This window comes from Orcinus orca, chromosome X, assembly GCF_937001465.1.
Source record: "Orcinus orca chromosome X, mOrcOrc1.1, whole genome shotgun sequence".
Lineage (NCBI taxonomy): Eukaryota > Metazoa > Chordata > Mammalia > Artiodactyla > Delphinidae > Orcinus > Orcinus orca.
The window spans coordinates 5,294,113-5,316,454 of NC_064580.1; the positions used below are offsets into that span (position 1 = coordinate 5,294,113).

A 22,342-nucleotide genomic window follows, 5' to 3' on the forward strand; every position below is an offset into this window, starting at 1 on the left:
ACATTCTCTAATACCATACACAAAAAATAAACTTAAAATGAATTAAAGACATAAATATAAGACCATATACTATAAAACTCCTAGAGGAAAAAATAGGCAGAACACTCTTTGACATAAATTGCAGCAATATCTTTTTGGGTCCATCTCCTAGAATAAAAATAAACAAAAGGGACCCAATTAAAGTTAAAAGCTTTTGCACAGCAAACCATAAACAAAACACAAAAACCACCTAAAGAATAGGAAAAAAATATTTGCAAATGATGCGACCAAGGGTTTAATTTCCAAAATATACAAACAGTGCATATAACTCAATATCAGAAAAAGAAACAACCCAATAAAAAAATTGACAGAAGACCTAAATAGACAGTTCTCCAAAAAAGACATACAGATGGCCAGTAGGCATGTGAAAAGATGTTCAACATCGCTATTTATTAGAAAAATGCAAATCAAAACTACAATGAGATATCACCTCACACCAGTCAGAATGGCCATTATCAAAAAGTCTACAAATAAATGCTGGAGAGGGTGTGGAGAAAAAGGAACCCTCCTACACTGGTGGTGGGAATGTAAAAAGTGGTACAGCCACTATGGGGAATAGTTATGAAGTTTCCTTAAAAAACTAAAAATAGAGCTACCATATGATCCTGCAGTCTTATTCCTGGGCATATATCCGGAGAAAACCATAATTCAAAAAGATACATGGGGCTTCCCTGGTGGTGCAGTGGTTGAGAATCTGCCTGCCAATGCAGGGGACACAGGTTCGAGCCCTGGTCTGGGAAGATACCACATGCCGCAGAGCAACTGGGCCCATGAGCCACAGCTACTGAGCCTGGGCGTCTGGAGCCTGTGCTCCGCAACAAGAGAGGCCGCGATAGTGAGAGGCCCGCACACCGCGATGAGTGGCCCCCCACTCGCCGCAACTAGAGAAAGTCCTCGCACAGAAACGAAGACCCAACACAGCCAAAAAAAACCAAAAAAGATACATGCACTCCAGTGCATTCACTGCAGCACTATTTACAATAGCCAAGACATGGAAACAACCTAAATGTCCATCAACAGATGACTGGATAAAGAAGATGTGGTAATATATGTACAATGGAATCTTACACAACCATAAAAAGAATAAAATAATGCCATTTGCAGCAACATGGATGGACCTAGAGATTATTATACTAAGTAAGGCACACATAGACAAGTATCACATGATTATCACTTATATGTGGAATCTAAAAAAAAAATGATACAAATGAACTTACATACAAAACAGAAATAGACCCACAGACATAGAAAACAAACTTATGGTTACCAAAGGGGAAGAGGGAGGGAGGGATAGATTAGGAGGTTGGTACTAACAGATACACACTACTATATATAAAATAAATAAACAACAAGGACCTACTGTATAGCATAGGGAACTATATTCAATATTTTGTAATAACCTATAAGACAAAAGAATCTGAAAAAATAGATGCATACATATATATGTATAACTGAATCACTGCTGTACACCTGAAACAAACAACATTGTAAAGCAACTATACGTTAATAAAAAATAAAATATAAAGAAAAAGAAAAAAAATCACTTATCCTTTCTTGCTGTCATTGAGCATTTATTCTGCCAGATGAATGTTACCATCTATTTGTCACATTTTGAAAATAAAAACAGTGATCATGTGATCAAAGTCTGTAAAATGTGTAGCTTAATAAGACTATACACCACACAGGGTGTAATCTTCCTGTCTCAGAAGATTTTATGTCATTATCACATAATTAGGCAAATATGTAAAGTTTTCATATATGTCTTGCACGTCTTTAAGAGGTTATGCATCTTTTTTGCTACAGTGAATTCACTGTTCCACTTTTTAAATTCTGCTGGTATAAAAGCACTATTAATTTTTGTATATTATTATAGCATTTTTAATGAATTCTTTAACTTTTTGTAATACTGTTTCAGTTGATCTTCTTGGATTTCTAGGCACAGAATCATTCACTGATTACTCAACTATTGAGCATCTGTGGTGTGTTACCTCATGTGCATAATGCTGGACGCAACTTACAAATGATACTGGTTTTGCTATTTTTTTCCACATTTTCTTAGCCTTTATTTATCTTTGCTTCTGTATTTCCTAGAGCTTCCAAAACCTGAAGCACAGTAGCAGAGATGCCAGGCATACTTGTCTTATTCCTGATTTAATGGAATGTCTTTCACACTATTACTATACATAGGCTTGTCATTTGCCTGTGAATAATTTTTTGAATGATTTTTTTATTGAAACCTCTTTATTCTTGTCACTTTTTTATTAATCTAGCATGCATATTGCAAGTTATCAAATTAATGCATCAGACCAAAAGTTTTCTTTTTATTTTTGGCAATTTGCATATGACTTAATTTAGAATTTTACTGCTGAACTATCAAAATCCAATTGTTGAATGATGGACAGGCAAGACAGCACAACCAAGTTGGCAAAGAAGGAGAGCTTACATATATTAGATAGACAGATACAGAGACATAGAAATAAATATACTTAGATGTAAACGTTGGTATGTCCGTGCACACGTACATATATGTCCAAATTCCCTATCACTATTCACTGAGAGGACCTGGGAGCTGCATCACACCAATAAGACTGTTATTTGGCTGATAAGTTTTGTTTATATGTACCATAAATATAAATACCATTTTCTACTATAAGGAATTACAACCTTTGGAGAAATAGCTGATTCCAGAGCTGGGGCAGAGAAGGGACAAGTTAAGCCTGGAGAGTATTGTTCCACAAAGCAAGGAATTGCTCAAAGAGTGATGAGGATCTGTCAAATAGCCGAAACTTAGAAACAACCTAAATGTCCACTGACAGATGAATGTATAAAGAAGATGTGCTACATATGTACTGGGTGGGCCAAAAAGTTCATTTACGTTTTTCCATAACATCTTTCGGAAAGACACGAACAAACTTTTTGGCCAACGCAATACAGTGGAATACTATGCACCCATTAAAAAATTGAAATAATGCCATTTGCAGCAACTTGGATGGACCAAGAAATGATCATACTAAGTAAGTCAGACAGAGAAAGACAAATACCGCATGATATCACTCATATGTGGAATCCAAAATATGGCACAAATGAACTTATCTATGAAATAGAGACAGACTCATAGCCATAGACAACAGACTTGTGGTTGCCAAGGAGGATGGGGGAAGGGAGAGGGATGGACTGGGAGTTTGGGGTTGGTAGATGCAAACTAGTACGTTCAGAATGGATAAACAACAAGGTGTTACTGTATAGCACAGGGAACTATACTCAATACCCTGTAATAAGCCATAATGGAAAAGAATATAAAAAGTATATATATATATATATGTGTGTGTGTGTGTGTGTGTGTATATATATATATATATATATATATATATATATATGTATAACTGAGTCACTTTGCTGTACAGCAGAGATTGGCCCAACATTGTAAACTATATTTTAATTGAAAAGAAGAAAAGGACAGAGGAATCAGCCAAAACAGGCTCCCATTGACCAAACTGAGGAAAATTTAAGCATAAAAATGCATGATGATCATAGATTATAATCCATTAAATAGAAGAGGAAACCACAAGTCCATACACATCTAAACAAGTGGAAATCTTTGTAAAGAACATGATATTTATGTGATTTAAAAATACTTCCCCACAAGGTAGTTAACGTAAAAGGGAATAGAGTAAGTTCATTGGGAAGAAGCTTGGCGGATATCACTTTTAACCAAGGTTAAGCCACTTCTCATCTGGTAAGATGCAATGAGAAGGTAGCATCACCTCCCTCAATGAGAAGGAAATCACCTGTGATTTTCCTGCCAATCATGAGAACACAGCAGATAAACTCCAAAGGAGGGAAATCTTATAAAATAGTGTAGTGGGTTGAATAGTATATCCCTCTGATATTCATGTCCACCCAGCATCTCAGAATGTGACCTTGTTTGGAACTAGGTCTTTGCAGATATAATTCATTAAGAATATCAAGATGAGATCATCCTAAATTTAGGGAGAGTCCTAAGTCCAGTGACTGATGTCCTTATGGGAATATAAGAGGACAGAGACACACAGGGAAGACGATCCTGAGAAGACAGAGGTAGATATTAAACTGATACAGCAACAAGCAAAGAAATGCCCAGGATTGCCAGCAACCACAAGAAGTTAGGGGAGAGGCCCTGGAGCAGCTTTTCCTTCAAAGCCTCCAGCAGGAACCAACCTCGCCAACACCTTGATTTTTTGACTTCCGGTCTACTGAACTGTGAAAGAATAATTTTTTGCTGTTCTAAGCTACCCAGATTGTGGCAGTTGTTACAGCAGCCCTAAGAAACTAATATAATAACAGACTCATAATTTTCCAAACTCCCAGGTACATGAATTCAAAAAAAAAAAAAGACGATAACATGGTCTAGACTGAGGGAAACTGAAGAGATGTGAAGACCGAGTGGAACCTATGATTCTTACCTGAGTTCTTTTGTCATAAAAGACATTCTTGAGACAACTGGTGAAACATGAATCAACTCTGAGGACACACATCAATATTAATTCCCTGATTTTATTATATTGTGCATGTGTAGGAGAATGTCCCTATTTATAGGAAGTATAAGGGAAAGTGCTTGGCAGTTGGTGGGACAGCAGGTGGGGGAACTGACTCACAGGTGATTGGGGATAACTTCCTACTCAATAGCCAATATTTATGATTCTTTAAAGTTGCTATTGTTTAAAAATGTCCACCTGTCTAGTAACCAGGGAAAGGTAAGTTGAAGCAAAAATAGGATTAGAAAAAATTAGTAAGTCTGAGGAAACTGAGTATCGATAAAAATAAGGAGTGGTAGGACTTCCTGCTCAGTGCTATGTGTGTGAAAGAGGTGCGTCTGCCTTAGAGCGGAGTTGGCAGTATCTACCCTAGTTCAAGCTATGTGTAACCTGTGACAACTCAGCAGTCCCACCTGTGCATAGGTACCCTTGAGTTTTACACACATTGTACAAGAAAACATGTCTGAAGAGGGTCGCAACAACGCTATATCTGAAGCTTGGAAACTTGAAATGACTGAAATGTCCATTGATAGAAACATGGATAAAGAAATTATGATATGTTGATAGAATAGTTGAAAGGATTGAGCCTGACGTACAGTTATAACAGGCATCCATCTTGACGATAAAAGGTCAAGTGAGAAAAATGAGTTAAAAAGGAAACAACCCAATCCAAAAAAGGGCAGAAGATCTAAATAGACATTTCTCCAAAGAAGATATACAGATTGCCAACAAACACATGAAAGAATGCTCAACATCATTAATCACTAGAGAAATGCAAATCAAAACTACAATGAGATATCACCTCACACCAGCCAGAATGGCCATCATCAAAAAATCTAGAAACAATAAATGCTGGAGAGGGTGTGAAGAAAAGGGAACACTCCTGCACTGCTGGTGGAAATGTAAATTGGTTCAGCCACTATGGAAAACAGTATGGAGTTTCCTTTAAAAACTACAAATAGAACTACCATACGACCCAGCAATCCCACTACTGGGCATATACCCTGAGAAAACCGTAATTTAAAAAGAGTCATGTACCAAAATGTTCATTGCAGCTCTATTTACAATAGTCAGGGTATGGAAGCAACCTAAGTGTCCATCAACAGATGAATGGATAAAGAAGATGTGGCATATATATATAGGATGGAATATTACTCAGCCATAAAAAGGAACGAAACTGAGTTATTTGTAGTGACGTGGATGGACCTAGAGTCTGTCATATAGAGTGAAGTATGTCAGAAAGAGAAAAACAAATACCGTATGCTAACACAAATATATGGAATCTAAGAAAAAAAAGTCATGAAGAACCTAGGGGCAAGACGGGAATAAAGACACAGACCTACTAGAGAATGGACTTGATGATATGGGGAGGGGGAAGGGTAAGCTGGGACAAAGTGAGAGAGTGGCATGGACATATATACACTACCAAACATAAAATAGATAGTGGGAAGCAGCCACATAGCACAGGGAGATCAGCTCTGTGCTTTGTGACCACCTAGAGGGCTGGGATAGGGAGGGTGGGAGGGAGGGAGATGCAATAGGGCAGAGATATGGGAACATATGTATATGTATAACTGATTCACTTTGTTATAAAGCAGAAACTAACACCACATTGTAAAGCAGTTATACTCCAATAAAAATGTTAAAAGATACGCACTGAATGATGACATTATATAAACGTTAAAAGGCACACAGAAATACTTCATTTTGTTATATCTGTATGTGTGTTTGTGTATGCATATGGATACGTGTTTATTACAGGCCAATTTCAGTACAAGTGTTACCTTTGGGAAACGGGAGAGAAGGGGAATAAAAGAAGAGGAGCTTTCGATTTAAAATGTAATATTTTTGTGTGTTTTTTAAATGTCGAAGCAAATGTGCTAATTGCCAACAGTTGAATTAAGGTATGAAATATGAGGTTGTCCCTTTTAAGACCGTCTATATTTTTCTTTTTCCAGTATGGAAAAATACTGTACGAGGAAATAAACTGTTTTCCAAAGGAGAGTTCATTCTGACAAAATAAAGCAAAAAAAAAAAAAAAGGGTGGGGTCATGCCATGAAAGGAGAGATGTATGGACATGGATGCCTATCTCTCTGATGCAGCATTCAGAACATTTCTGACCACCCACACACAACAAAATGAAAAAGAAAATGCATTATTATTATTCATGATTTTGCATTATCTGCGCCCACACCTTATCAAGCTAACCCAAGAGGAAAAGCATGCAAAGAAGGTCCATCACTAACAGTACCATCCCCCCCACAGACACAACCAAACTACTGCAAGGCGGCATCTCTAACAACGTCTACACAGTGGCACCTGCGTGTGGCTGGGCAGGTGTTACGCACAACAAAAACATGGAAGATCGGCAGTACAATGAGAAAAATACAGTAACTTCCCAGCAGATGGCAAGAAAACACCTTGAGGAAATGGAGCCATGTTTTGAACTCCTATGAAGGTGCCAGTGGAAGAAATGGTGACACTTTATCTGAGGCCACTCCTGTTATTCTATAGCACAGTATTCTATTTGTTTTTGTGATTTAAAACCATCTGCCTTTCCTAAACCTTGTTTATTTGCACAGCTACTTGTTACTATCTTCTACGGTCTTACCCTTTAAACAAATATTCCATGAAGCCAGGGACCTATTCCGTTTGTTCACTTTCACATCTCAGCCATCTAGCACACATCCTGGCACCCACTAACTTCTCAATCAATACTGATGGCATAGACCCAAAAATAACAGATGAAACATCTTCTATCCAGTCCTTCTAATGCATGTAAACATCTTGCAGATCACTGGTATTTTGAAATGTACATTAAAACTACATTGGCACTGGGCTTCCCTGGTGGCGCAGTGGTTGAGAGTCCGGCTGCTGGTGCAGGGGACACAGGTTCGTGCCCCGGTCCAGAAGATCCCACATGCCGTGGAGCGGCTGGGCCCGTGAGCCATGGCCACTGCGCCTGCGCGTCCGGAGCCTGTGCTCCACAACGGGAGAGGCCACAGCAGTGAGAGGCCCGCGTACCGCAAAAAAATAATAATAATAATAAATTTAAAAATTTTAAAAACTATATTGGTGCCATACCAATACTTAAATGACACTGAAAAATAATATGGATGTTAATGAATGAATTATTGCCCTGAGCAAATGGGACAGACCAGTGTAAAACCTGATCTTTAAGCAACGTATTTCACCATATTGCATATGGAGTTGATTCTAACTCCATATGCATTCATTTTTAATAGCAAGCTTATATTTTACTGACAAGGAGAGTACAGGCATTGTAAAACATAACAAAGTATATTGCTGGTGTATCAAATAACAAATGACAATGAAATCAATGGTACTCTTTCATACAAAAATTGTATGAGCTTGCAATACTAAATTGTTCAAGACAGAATCTAGCCAACTGATTATATAATCACTGTTCAAAGGTGACCATGACCTATATATCAACTATTTACATATTTAAAGCTAAAGTCACTATTTGAAAACCCACAATGTGGCTAAAAAATAAAAATTACTTTTTGAGTTATATTATTAATTGAGTAAAGACTTACATTATGGGATTACTATCACCACTTCAGTAGATATTTTTAGATGAAATAAACTAAGGAATTTTTATTTATAGCTCTCTTACAGAAGGTAGTAAAATAATATATTAATAGAAAACTGTTGTGGTTTTGGAGTAGAAATTATTTCCGTGCAATGTTCTATAGCCATAAAGTTAGAACAAATATATTTAAGAACATAGGCTGAGATGATAAGAGAGAGAGGAACCAAGACGGCGGAGTAGAAGGACGTGCTCTCACTGCCTCTTGCAAAAACACCAGAATCACAACTAGCTACTGGACAAGACACTGAAACTCACCAAAAAAGATACTGCACATCCAAAAACAAAGGAGAAGCCACAATGAGACGGTAGAAGGGGCACGATCACAGTAAAATCAAATCCCATAACTGCTGGGTGGGTGACTCAAAGACTGGAGAACACTTATACCACAGAAGTCCACCCACTGGAGTGAAGGTTCTGAGTGCCATGTCAGGCTTCCCAACCTGGGGGTCCAGCAACAGGAGGAGGAATTCCTACAGAATCAAACTTTGAAGCCTAGTGGGAATTGATTGCAGGACTTCGACAGGACTGGTGGAAACACAGACTTAGAGGGCACACACAAAGTAGTGTGAGCATCAGGACCAAGGGTGAAGGAGCAGTGATCCCATAGGAGTCTGAACCAGACCTACCTGCTAGTGTTGGAGGGTCTCCTGCAGAGGCAGGGGGTGGCTTTGTTTCACTGTGGGGACAAGGATACTGGCAGCAGAGGTTCTGGGAAGTACTCCTTGGCGTGAGCCCTCCCAGAGTCCGCCATTAGCCCCAGCAAAGAGCCCAGGTAGGCTCCAGTGTTGGGTTGCCTCAGGCCAAACAACGAACAGGGAGGGAACCCAGCCCCACCCATCAACAGTCAAGTGGATTAAAGTTTTACTGAGCTCTGCCCACCAGAGAAACAGCCAGCTCTACCCACCACCAGTCCCTCCCATCAAGCCTCTTAGATAGCCTCATCCACCAGACGGCAGAGAGCAGAAACAAGAAGAACTAAAATCCTGCAGCCTGTGGAACAAAAACCACGTTCACAGAAAGACAGACAAGATGAAAAGGCAGAGGGCTATGTACCAGATGAAGGAAAAAGACAAAACCCCAGAAAAACAAGTAAATGAAATGGAGATAGGCAACCTTCCAGAAAAAGAATTCAGAATAATGATAGTGAAGATGATCTAGGACCTCGGAAAAACAATGGAGGCAAAGATCGAGAAGATGCAAGAAATGTTTAACAAAGACCTAGAAGAATTAAAGAACAAAGAAACACAGATGAACAATACAATAACTGAAATGAAAACTACACTAGAAGGAATCAATAGAAGAATAACTGAGGCAGAAGAACGGATAAGTGACCTGGAAGACAGAATGGTGGAATTCACTGCTGCAGAACAGAATAAAGAAAAAACAATGAAAAGAAATGAAGACAGCCTAAGAGACCTCTGGGACAACATTAAACACAACAACATTTGCATTATAGGGGTCCCAGAAGAAGAAGAGAGAGAGAAAGGACCCGAGAAAATATTTGAAGAGATTATAGTCAAAATATTCCCTAACATGGGAAAGGAAATAGCCACCCAAGTCCAGGAAACGCAGTGAATCCCATACAGGATAAACCCAAGGAGAAACACACGGAGACACACAGTAATCAAATTGGCAAAAATTAAAGACAAAGAAAAATTATTTAAAGCAGCAAGGGAAAAACGAAAAATAACATACAAGGGAACTCTCATAAGGTTAACAGCTGATTTCTCAGCAGAAACTCTACAAGCCAGAAGGGAGTGGAATGATATAGTGATGAAAGGGAAGAACCTACAACCAAGATTACTCTACCCAGCAAGGATCTCATTCAGATTTGATGGAGAAATTAAAACCTTTACAGACAAGCAAAAGCTCAGAGAGATCAGCATCACCAAACCAGCTTTACCACAAATGCTAAAGGAACTTCGCTCGGCAAGAAACACAAGAGAAGGGAAAGACCTACAATAACAAACCGAAAGCAATTACGAAAATGGGAAAAGGAACATCCATATCGATAATTACCTTAAATGTGAATGGATTAAATGCTCCCACCAAAAGACACAGACTAGCTGAATGGATACAAAAACAAGACCCACATATATGCTGTCTAAAAGAGACCCACTTCAGACCTAGGGACATATGCAGACTGAAAGTGAGGGGATGGAAAAAGATATTCCATGCAAATGGAAACCAAAAGAAAGCTGGCGTAGCAATTCTCATATCAGACAAAATAGACTTTAAAATAAAGACTATTACAAGAGACAAAGAAGGACACTATATAATGATCAAGGTATCTATCCAAGAAGATATAACAATTGTAAATACTTATGCACCCAACATAGGAGCACCTCAATACATAAGGCAAATACTAACAGCCATAAAAGCGGAAATCAACAGTAACACATTCATATTAGGGGACTTTACACTGCACTTTCACCAATGGACAGATTATCCAAAATGAAAATAAATAAGGAAACGCAAGCTTTAAATGTTACATTAAACAGGGTGGACTTATTTGATATTTATAGAACATTACATCCAAAAACAACAGAGTACACATTTTTCTCAAGTGCTCATGGAACATTCTCCAGGATAGATCATATCCTGGGTCACAAATCAAGCCTTGGTAAATTTAAGAAAATTGAAATGGTATCAAGTATCTTTTCCGACCACAACGCTATGAGACTAGATATCAGTTACAGAAAAAGATCTGTGAAAAATACAAACACATGGAGGCTAAACAACACACTACTTAATAACGAAGTGATCACTGAAGAAACCAAAGATGAAATCAAAAAATACCTAGAAACAAATGACAATGGAGACATGACGACCCAAAACCTATGGGATGCAGCAAAAGCAGTTCTAAGAGGGAAGTTTATAGCAATACAATCCTACCTTAAGAAACAGGAAACATCTAGAATAAACAACCTAACCTTGCACCTAAAGCAATTAGAGAAAGAAGAACAAAAAAACCCCAAGTTAGCAGAAGGAAAGATATCATAAAGATCAGATCAGAAATAAATGAAAAAGAAATGAAGGAAACGATAGCAAAGATCAATAAAACTAAAAGCTGGTTCTTTGAGAAGATAAACAAAATTGATAAGCCATTAGCCAGACTCATCAAGAAAAAAAGGGAGAAGACTCAAATCAATAGAATTAGAAATGAAAAAGGAGAAGTAACAACTGACACTGCAGAAATACAAAAGATCAAGAGAGATTACTACAAGCAACTATATGCCAATAAAATGGAAAACCTGCAAGAAATGGACGAATTCTTAGAAAAGCACAACCTGCCAAGACTGAATCAGGAAGAAATAGAAAATATGAACAGACCAACCACAAGCACTGAAATTGAAACTGTGATTAAAAATCTTCCAACAAACAAAAGCCCAGGACCAGATGCCTTCACAGGCGAATTCTTTCAAACATTTAGAGAAGAGCTAACAGCTATCTTTCTCAAACTCTTCCAAAATATAGCAGAGGGAGGAACACACCCAAACTCATTCTACAAGGCCACCATCACCCTGATACCAAAACCAGACAAGGATGTCACAAAGAAAGAAAACTGCAGGCCAATTATTACTGATGAACATAGATGTAAAAATCCTCAACAAAATACTAGCAAACAGAATCCAACATCACATTAAAAGGATCATACACCATGAACAAGTGGGGTTTACTCCAGGAATGCAAGGATTCTTCAATATACACAAATCAATCAACGTGACACACCATCTTAACAAATTGAAGGAAAAAAACCATATGATCATCTCCATAGATGCAGAGAGAGTTTTCAACAAAATTCAACACACATTTATGATAAAAACCCTGCAGAAAGTAGGCATAGAGGGAACTTACCTCAACATAATAAAGGCCATATATGACATACCCACAGCCAACATTGTCCTCAACAGTGAAAAACTGAAAGCATTTCCACTAAGATCAGGAAAAAGTCAACGTTGCCCACTCTCACCACTCTTATTCAACATAGTTTTGGAAGTTTTAGCCACAGCAATCAGAGAAGAGAAGGAAATAAAAGGAATCCAAATCAGAAAAGAAGAAGTAAAGCTGTCAGTGTTTGCAGATGACATGATATTATACAAAGAGAATCCTACAGACGCTACCAGAAAACTACTAGAGCTAATCTATGAATTTGGTAAAGTAGTAGGATACAAAATTAATGCACAGAATTCTCTAGCATTCCTACACACTAATGATGAAAAATCTGAAAGTGAAATTAAGAAAACACTCCCATTTGCCACTGCAACAAAAAGAATAAAATATCTAGGAATAAACCTACCTAAGGAGACAAAAGACCTGTATGCAGAAAATTATAAGACACTGATGAAAGAATTTAAAGATGATACAAATAGATGGAGAGATATACCATGTTCTTGGATGGGAAGAATGAACATTGTGAAAATGCCTCTAGCACCCAAAGCAATCTACACATTCAATGCAATCCTTATCAAACTACCATTGGCATTTTTCACAGAACTAGAACAAAAAATTTCACCATTTGTATGGAAACACAAAAGACCCTGAATAGTCAAAGCAATCTTGAGAACAAAAAACGGAGCCTGAGGAATGAAGCTCCCTGACTTAATACTATACTACAAAGCTACAGTAATGAAGACAGTATGGTACTGGCACAAAAACAGAAATATAGATCAATGGAACATGATAGAAAGCCCAGAGATAAACCCCCGCACATATGGTCACCTTATCTTTGATAAAGGAGGCAGGAATGTACAGTGGAGAAAGGACAGCCTCTTCAATAAGTGGTGCTGGGAAAACTGGACAGCTACATGTAAAAGAATGAAATTAGTACACTCCCTAACACCATACACAAAAATAATCTCAAAATGGATTAAAGACCTAAATGTAAGGCCGGAAACTATCAAACTCTTAGAGGAAAGCATAGGCAAAACACTCTATGACATAAATCACAGCAAGATCCTTTTTGACCCACCTCCTAGAGAAATGGAAAGAAAACCAAAAATAAACAAATGGGACCTAATGAAACTTCAAAGCTTTTGCACAGCAAAGGAAACCATAAACAAGAACAAAAGACAACCCTCAGAATGAGAGAAAATATTTGCAAATGAAGCAACTGACAAAGGATTAATCTCCAAAATTTACAAGCAGCTCATGCAGCTCAATAACAAAAAAACAAACAACCCAATCCAAAAATGGGCAGAAGACCTAAATAGACATTTCTCCAAAGAAGATATACAGATTGCCAACAAATACATGAAAGAATGCTCAACATCATTAATCATTAGAGAAATGCAAATCAAAACTACAATGAGAGGGCTTCTGTGGTGGCGCAGTGGTTGAGAGGCCGCCTACCGATGCAGGGGACATGGGTTCGTGCCCCGGTCCGGGAGGATCCCCCATGCCGCACAGCGGCTGGGCCCATGAGTCATGACCGCTGAGCCTGGGCGTCCTGAGCCTGGGCGTCCGGAGCCTGTGTTCCGCAACGGGAGAGGCCACAACAGTGAGAGGCCCGTGTACCGCAAAAAAAAATAAAACAACAACAACAGCAAAAAAGAAAAAAACTACAATGAGATATCATCTCACACCGGTCAGAATGGCCATCATCAGAAAATCTAGAAACAATAAATGCTGGAGAGGGTGTGGAGAAATGGGAACACTCTTGCACTGTTGGTGGGAATGTGAATTGGTATAGCAACTATGGAGAACAGTATGGAGGTTCCTTAAAAAACTACAAATAGAACTACCATATGACCCAGCAATCCCACTGCTGGGCATATACCCTGAGAAAACCGTAATTCAAAAAGAGTCATGTACCAAAATGTTCATTGCAGCTCTATTTACAATAGCCAGGGTATGGAAGCAACCTAAGTGTCCATCATTGGATGAATGGATAAAGAAGATGTGGCACATATATACAGTGGAATATTACTCAGCCATAAAAAGTAACGAATTTGAGTTATTTGTATTGAGGTGGATGGACCTAGAGTCTGTCATACAGAGTGAAGTAAGCAAGAAAGGGAAAAACAAATACCGTATGCTAACACATATATATGGAATCTAAGGAAAAAAATGTCATGAACAACCTAGGGGTAAGACAGGAATAAAGACACAGACCTACTAGAGAATGGACTTGAGGATATGGGGAGGGGGAAGGGTAAGCTGCGACAAAGTGAGAGAGTGGCATGGACATAGATACACTACCAAACGTAAAATAGATAGCTAGTGGGAAGCAGTCGCATAGCACAGGGAGATCAGCTCGGTGCTTTGTGACCACCTAGACGGGTGGAATAGGGAGTGTGGGAGGGAGGGAGACACAAGAGGGAAGAGATATGGGAACATATGTATATGTATAACTGATTCACTTTGTTATAAAGCAGAAACTAACACACCATTGTAAAGCAGTTATACTCCAATAAAGATGTTAAAAAAAAAAAATTTGTATGGAGACACAAAATACCCCGAATAGCCAAAGCAGTCTTGAGGGAAAAAAATGGAGCTGGAGGAGTCAGACTCCCTCACTTCAGAGTATACTACAAAGCTACAGCAATGAAGACAATATGGTACTGGCACAAAAACAGAAATATAGATTAATGGAAGAAGATAGAAAGCCCAGAGATAAACCGATGCTCCTACGGTCAACTTATCGATGACAAAGGAGACAAAGATATACAATGGAGAAAAGACAGTCTCTTCAATAAGTGGTGGTGGGAAAACTGGACAGCTACATGTAAAAGAGTGAAATTAGAAGACTCCCTAACACCATACACAAAAATAAACTCAAAATGGATTCGAGACCTAAATGTAAGACCGGACACTATAAAACTCTTAGAGGAAAACATAGGCAGAACACTCTTTGACATAAATCACAGCAAGATCTTTTTTGATCCACCTCCTGGAGAAATGGAAAGAAAAACAAAAATAAAAAACTGGGACCTAATGAAACTTCAAAGCTTTTGCACAGCAAAGGAAACCATAAACAAGACGAAAAGGCAACCCTCAGAATGGGAGAAAATATTTGCAAATGAAGCAACTGACAAAGGATTAATCTCCAAAATTTACAAGCAGCTCATGCAGCTCAATAACAAAAAAACAAACAACCCAATCCAAAAATGGGCAGAAGACCTAAATAGACATTTCTCCAAAGAAGATATACAGACTGCCAACAAACACATGAAAGAATGCTCAACAACATTAATCATTAGAGAAATGCAAATCAAAACTACAATGAGATATCATCTCACCGCAGTCAGAATGGCCATCATCTAGAAACAATAAATGCTGGAGAGGGTGTGGAGAAAAGGGAACACTCCTGCACTGCTGGTGGGAATGTGAATTGGTACAGCCAATATGTAGAACAGTATGGAGGTTCCTTTAAAAACTACAAATAGAACTACCATATGACCCAGCAATCCCACTGCTGGGCATATACCCTGAGAAAACCATAATTCAAAAAGAGTCATGTACCAAAATGTTCATTACAGCTCTGTTTACGATAGCCCAGAGATGGAGACAACCTAAGTGGCCATCATCGGATGAATGGATAAAGAAGATGTCGCACATACATACAATGGAATATTCCTCAGGCATAAAAAGAAACGAAATTGAGCTATTTGTAATGAGGTAGATAGACCTAGAGTCTGTCATACAGAGTGAAGTAAGTCAGAAAGAGAAAGACAAATACCGTATGCTAACACAAATATATGGAATCTAAGAAAAAAAATGTCATGAAGAACCTAGGGGTAAGACAGGAATAAAGACACAGACCTACTGGAGAATGGACTTGAGGATATGGGGAGGGGGAAGGGTGAGCTGTGAGAAAGCGAGAGAGGCATGGACATATATACACTACCAAATGTAAGGTAGATAGCTAGTGGGAAGCAGCCGCATTGCACAGGGATATCAGCTCGGTGCTTTGTGACCGCCTGGAGGGGTGGGATAGGGAGGGGGGGTGGGAGGGAGACGCAAGAGGGAAGAGATATGGGAACATATGTATATGTATAAGTGAGTCACTTTGTTATAAAGCAGAAACTAACACAACATTGTAAAGCAATTATACCCCAATAAAGATGTTAAAAAAAGACTGCCCTCAGAATTGGAGAAAATACTTGCATATGAAGCAATTGCCAAAGATTAATCTCCAAAATTTACAAGCAGCTCATGCAGCTCAATAACAAAAAAACAAACAACCCAATCCAAAAACGGGCAGAAGACCTAAACAGACGTTTCTCCAAAGAGGACATACGGATGGCCAAGAAGCACATGAGAAGCTGCTCAGCATCACTAATCATTAGAGAAATGCAAATCAAAACTACAATGAGGTGTCACCTCACAGCAGTTAGAATGGGCATCATCAGAAAATCTACAAACAACAAATGCTGGAGACGGTGTGGAGAAAAGGGAACCCTCTCGCACTTTTGGTAGCAATGTAAATTGATACAGCCACTCTGGAGCACAGTATGGAGATTCCTTAAGAAACTGAAAATAGAATTATCATATGATCCAGCAATCCCACTACTGGGCATATACCCAGAGAAAACCAGAATTTAAAGACACATGCACCCCAATGTTCATTGCAGAACTATTTACGATAGCCAGGTCATGGAAGCAACCTAAATGCCCATCGACAGATGAATGCATAAATAAGTTGTGGTACATATATATACAATGGAATATTTCTCAGCCATAAAAAGGAACTAAATTGAGTCATTTGTTGAGACATGGATGGACCTAGAGACTGCCATACAGAGAGTGAAGTAAGTCAGAAAGAGAAAAACAAATATCGTATATTAACGCATGTATGTGGAACCTAGAAAAATGGTACAGATGAACCGGTTTGCAGGGCAGAAGTTGAGACACAGATGTAGAGAACAAACGTATGGACACCAAGGGGGGAAAACTGCAGTGGGGTGGGGATGGTGGTGTGCTGAATTGTGCGATTGGGATTGACATGTATACAGTGATGTGTATAAAATTGATGACTAATAACAACCTGCAGTATAAAAAAACAAACAAAAAAACAACTAATACTAAACTTTCTTTGGGTTATTTGTATGGAAATATGTTAATATAAATGTTTCAGACATTACATGAAATTTCTAAAAATCTTATATGTTCTGATATAATGTTATATGTCATAATTCTAGTTATTTAAAATGTATATCTCAGAAATAACCACATTTCCTTGTCAATTGATTATGAACTTTCATCAAATATTTAACCATGGTCATTTTTAAGTCTTTTGTCATTTACAGACAGTTCTGGGTGTACTCTGATGCTTTTGCAAAAATGTTCCTATAAAAGGGTTTCATCTTCAAGGAATTCATGGAAAAGACTGTGACAAGTTCAGGTTTCCAGTAACTGACCATACTGCTGAACTGAATGAATAAGCATTTTCAGAACTCTAATGGAAAACTGATGAATTCATAAAGGTACTAACAAAAGATCAAGATGAAAAAAAATTAATTAAATGGGACTGAGTGAACTGATGAGGATGATTATAATTTTCATGACTTTCTGTTTGAATAAAGAAAAAAAATCCCACACACACAGAAAAAGAACTTAGGATGAGAGAAGAAATAAATATTTCAAACATAGTACTGATTATTTATTCTACCATGCCATATATGAAGGGTGATTTTTAAAATTTAAACAAAGGCATTTTAAACACAAATTGAGAACCTCAGTGACTCTGATGTTCTAAAATTTGGTTAGAATTGTGTTTTCAGACTCTAGCTCCTGACTTGTTAGCAGCTGTGAAATCATTTAAATGTCATGACAATATTTTTTAAGAAAATGTGGTAAAAAATATCAAAAAGAATTACACATAACGAGAGTACTGTCTTATGAAATTATTTTTAATTTTTTAATTTATGTATACATATGTGTATGTAAAATATATGCATATAGGTATTGGATCACCATATAAAGTAGGTCATATTCAAGCAAGGTTGGACAGTTACAGACTCCCCTGGTGGTGCAGCGGTTAAGAATCTGCCTGCCAATGCAGGGGACATGGGTTCAAGCCGTGGTCTGGGAAGATCCCACATACTGCAGAGCAACTAAGCCCATGTGCCAGAACTACTAAGCCTGTGCTCTAAAGCCCACGAGCCACAACTACTGAGCCCACGTACCACAACTACTGAAACCCGTGCTCTGCAACAAGAGAAGCCACCGCAATGAGAAGCCCACACACCACAATGAATAGCCCCCGCTCGCTGCAACTAGAGAAAGCCCCATACAGCGAGAAAGACCCAACGCAGCCTAAATTAATTAATTAATTTTAAAAAACCTTATTTACAAAAAAAAAAAAAGAGAGGTTGGAAATCTCTGACGAGAATGGTGTAGCAAGCATCTCAATATACGGGTGGTTATAACGGGCAATCAAACAACCTTACTGTGTTTGGAAACAAGTTTTCAGATTGTGAAACTGGAAAACCCGTTCAAATTCAATCATGTATTCAGTTCTCAGTGTGCTAGGCAGGGATTTGCAAAGCTGCTAATCTAACAACACACTTGATAGTGAAATATGAAGAATGATAGTAGAGCAGCCCATACAATGTCCTTCAGCTTTAGTGTGTTAAAACTATCAGATTCAAATGATGGTTCTCCTCATACTGCATGTAAATTCCAATGAAGCATCACACCCCTCATTCGGAGACACATGGTGAGTCTCTGTCTCTGTAACTGACAACCTAACTGAAATCCTTTTGTGTTTACCAACCTCTTAATGCTTTAGGAAGACAGATATCCTACCGTAAAAGCCTGCTTCCTTTCACAGGGATTTTTAAACACAAGACATTATGCGAAAGATAATTTGCAAGGCTTCATCTACTTTTTCCCTAGTTGTTGAGGAGGAATTGATGCATTCTAACTGTATCAACTATACTTGGGTAGCAAGTAGAAGACAGTGGCTCTGGCTATCTTAAAGTCAGAGACAGGGAATTCCCTGGCGGTCCAGTGATGAGGTTTCCGCCCTTTCACTTTCACTGGATCAATCCCTGGTCAGGGAACTGAGTTCCCACAAGGCAGGTGGTTGCTGCCAGATAAATCCAGTCACACAGAGAATGCACTCAACGGACATGAGCAGGAGGCTCCCACAGTCAGCAGTGATGGAGGCCCGGGGTTCTGAACAGTGCCAAGGCTTGACTGTCCTGCATCAGGTTGGCCGTCCCAGAGCACTGCTCCTGCCTTGTGCTGCAGGATACCCGCCTGTGGCTGTGTCACTGCTCCTCAGCTACATCTCACTCCGCTCACTCATTCTCCATCACGCACTATCTCTGCTTCCACCCACACCTCTGGTGATCAGAGCCCGTCCTCCAGCGCAATGACCCAAATGTTCAGTCCTGACTGATCTGTACTCTTGCTTCTGCCATAGACAGTCACAGTAGTTTTCCACTAAGTAGTCCACTAGTGATGGTAGTAGAGGGGATACCCAAGGGAATTACCTGGGTTTCATAGACATTCCTCCCTCCCCTCGTTGTACAGCAGCAAATCTACCTCCCTTTGAGCTACAGGTGGCATGTCTGTGTCCCGCCGACAAAAAAATCATAGGTTGAAATCCTAACCCCTAAGGTGATGGTAACAGGAAGTGGGGCGTTTGGGAGGTGGTTAGATCACAAGGGTGGAGCCCTTATGAATGGGATTAGCGTCCTTAAGAAAGGACCTGGAAAGCTTACTCACCCCTTCCACCATGTGAAGACAGTGAATCGGCCAGTGCCTTGATCTTGGACTTCCTAGGCTTTAGAACAGGGAGCAATGTCTGTGGTCTTCTGTTACAGCAGCCTGAATAGACTAAGATGCCTTGCTAGGGATGATGACATCCTCCGTCTACTACCATTGCTTCTGTGCATCCCGTGCAAGGAGCCATGAGAAGTGGCAGCGAAATGCATCCCTTCCCTCGTCTGTGCTTCCAACAAACTACCTTTACCTTATTTCAAGATCAAGTTGGATATGCTATTATGAGTTGTGCAAGACTGCATATTCAGAGATGCTTTCTATATATAACAAGGAAAAGATTGAATCCTATTCTTGCCCCTCTTGAAGTCCGTCAAGAGAAAGGGATATTAAAAAAAAAAAGAGAGCAAGCAGGAGAATTATCCCAAGGGGACGTATGTGAGGATACATAACTATATGCATTAGCATTTAGTCAGCAAAGCTTTGAGTTGTGTCAATAGGGGCAAAAGTAAGTGCAGAGGTGAGCAATTACATGAATTCAGCCCACCTAAACTGTCAATCTGTGAACAATGATAATAACTACTTTTAATAGTACTATAATATAAAGTTATAATGAAATAATACTGTTACTTGTATATAATAGCTATTATTACTGAAGTTTATCCACTTTTCCTCATCTGCAGTAACTGCTTTTCCTCCCACTTCAAGTTATGTGGATAATTACTTCAAATTTCAGTTTTATTTTGCTATAGTGTAGACATAACTCAGGCCAGAAAAACCTCAAAACCCCGAATTTCCGTAATCATTGGTTCCTCAACTGTAAAAGTAATGCCCTAGATCCAGAAACATTTCTATGACTTATATATATATATATATATATATATATGTAATTATATGTATGTGTTTTAGTCATCAGGAAAAAAAGCAGCATAAATGAAATGTGTCCATGTTAACTGCCCATGTCTGTTCAGAATCGTAATTCAATGCTCAGAGCCTCACAGCTCTTTCTTTGCAAGCTTCTCATATGCACACACAATGCCCCATACTGGGAAACCAGAGTGTAAGAGAGTTTTGTGGGGGGGTTTGTTTTTTTGTTTTAAATATACTGCTTGGTCCTTTCGCACATTACTTAACTTCAAAACCAAATCTATTTTCTCTAATTGTCAGTGGAAGCAGTGGGTTACCATAGTTACAAAGTAGAGACTGTTACTGAAAAGAAGACTAATGAAATTTTAAATGACAGATTCAAAGATATTAGGAAATTACCCCAACAGGGAAATGGGCACTTATCAAGCTGCCAGTCCCAGTAATTACCGAGCAAACCTATCAGGAACCGGGTCAGAAAGTCTCTTCATATGTTCCATACACCAGTGCTACAGCGCTTTGAAGGGCTGGTCCCAATAACATGGGCACCCTGTCGTTAGCGCCCGTTTCTGTTACTACAGCTGCAGGAGGACGCTCCGTAGCCACCACGCAGCGTGGGCTGTGACAGGCCTCGGGTGAGGAGATGGCACAGCACACCCGGGGGACATTGATGCTACAGATGAGGTGCTGTATTACGGGGCCACGTCTCCCAAGTGTTAGAAAGTTGCTGCCCTGCAGACCCATCTTTCCACCATCTTACAGGATTTTTCAAGGCAAGTGCCATCCACTCCCATGGTCAAAGACATATGTAGAAGGTACGATATAGTTTTTAAAAGTCTAACATATGAAGGCTTGGTTTTGCTCGGGGAGGAATAGATAAGTAATTTACTGAAGTAGCATACAAATAGATTATTCACATAAAATAACAGGTAAGGGGATAATCTAGTGAATAAACAGATGGAAGAACGGAGAATCCACCACGGATAACGTGGTGCTGCCACGTTATCCGTGCAGAGAATGTGTGCACCACGAACCTCATTTTGAGCATTCCACGGTTTCCCCAGAGAACCCCTTACATTCCCAGCGGGCTTTCAAAGGATGTGGTGGTTCTCTTACAACGATTCCTTATCACCTGAGTGTAACCTTCTTAATGACGCTGCCAAATTCAACCAAAATGCCTCATTTCCTTGCACCAAGTAATGATTTAAAAATTACAAATATTACAAAAACTAATAACAAAACAGAGAGTTATGATAGGCTTTTAAAAAAGGATTAGAGACCTCCATCAAGAACGGTCTGAAATGTGTTTTGCGTTGTAAAGTTTTAAGCGTTGTATTCAAACCAACTTTCTTTAAGTAAAAACTTGATGGTGTCATCAAAGCCACGACGATATAGTGATTCCATTATCGTCTCGCTTGGTGGGAAAAGGGCTTGGTGAAGCCTCACCAGGTTTGCCGCGGACAGCTAGGATAGAAAGACAAATGGAAGCTGGAGGATATTACGGTACAGGTAAATGGACATCATCTCTGTAACCGAAGCTTTCTTATCATAGATGCTATTAGCAATCTAAAAAAAAGTCAGGAGGAAGAAAATTAAATTTAAAAATTCACCCCCACCCATACACTGCATGAGGGT

The 22,342-nt window shown here is 39.0% G+C and overlaps 1 protein-coding gene across 4 annotated transcripts in view; it reads right to left on the minus strand.

The window, feature by feature from the left end:
- Positions 1-21,703: 21,703 nt before the first annotated feature.
- Positions 21,704-22,342, minus strand: part of PNPLA4 (patatin like phospholipase domain containing 4) — a 28,461-nt gene continuing 27,822 nt past the window's right edge. For all 4 annotated transcript variants that reach the window (XM_004265424.4, XM_049704933.1, XM_049704931.1 and 1 more), the window contains one exon: positions 21,704-22,171. In XM_004265424.4, coding sequence (XP_004265472.3) covers positions 22,031-22,171 — 141 coding nt within the window. In that variant the 3' untranslated portion in view covers positions 21,704-22,030. The remainder of the gene's footprint in view (positions 22,172-22,342) is intronic.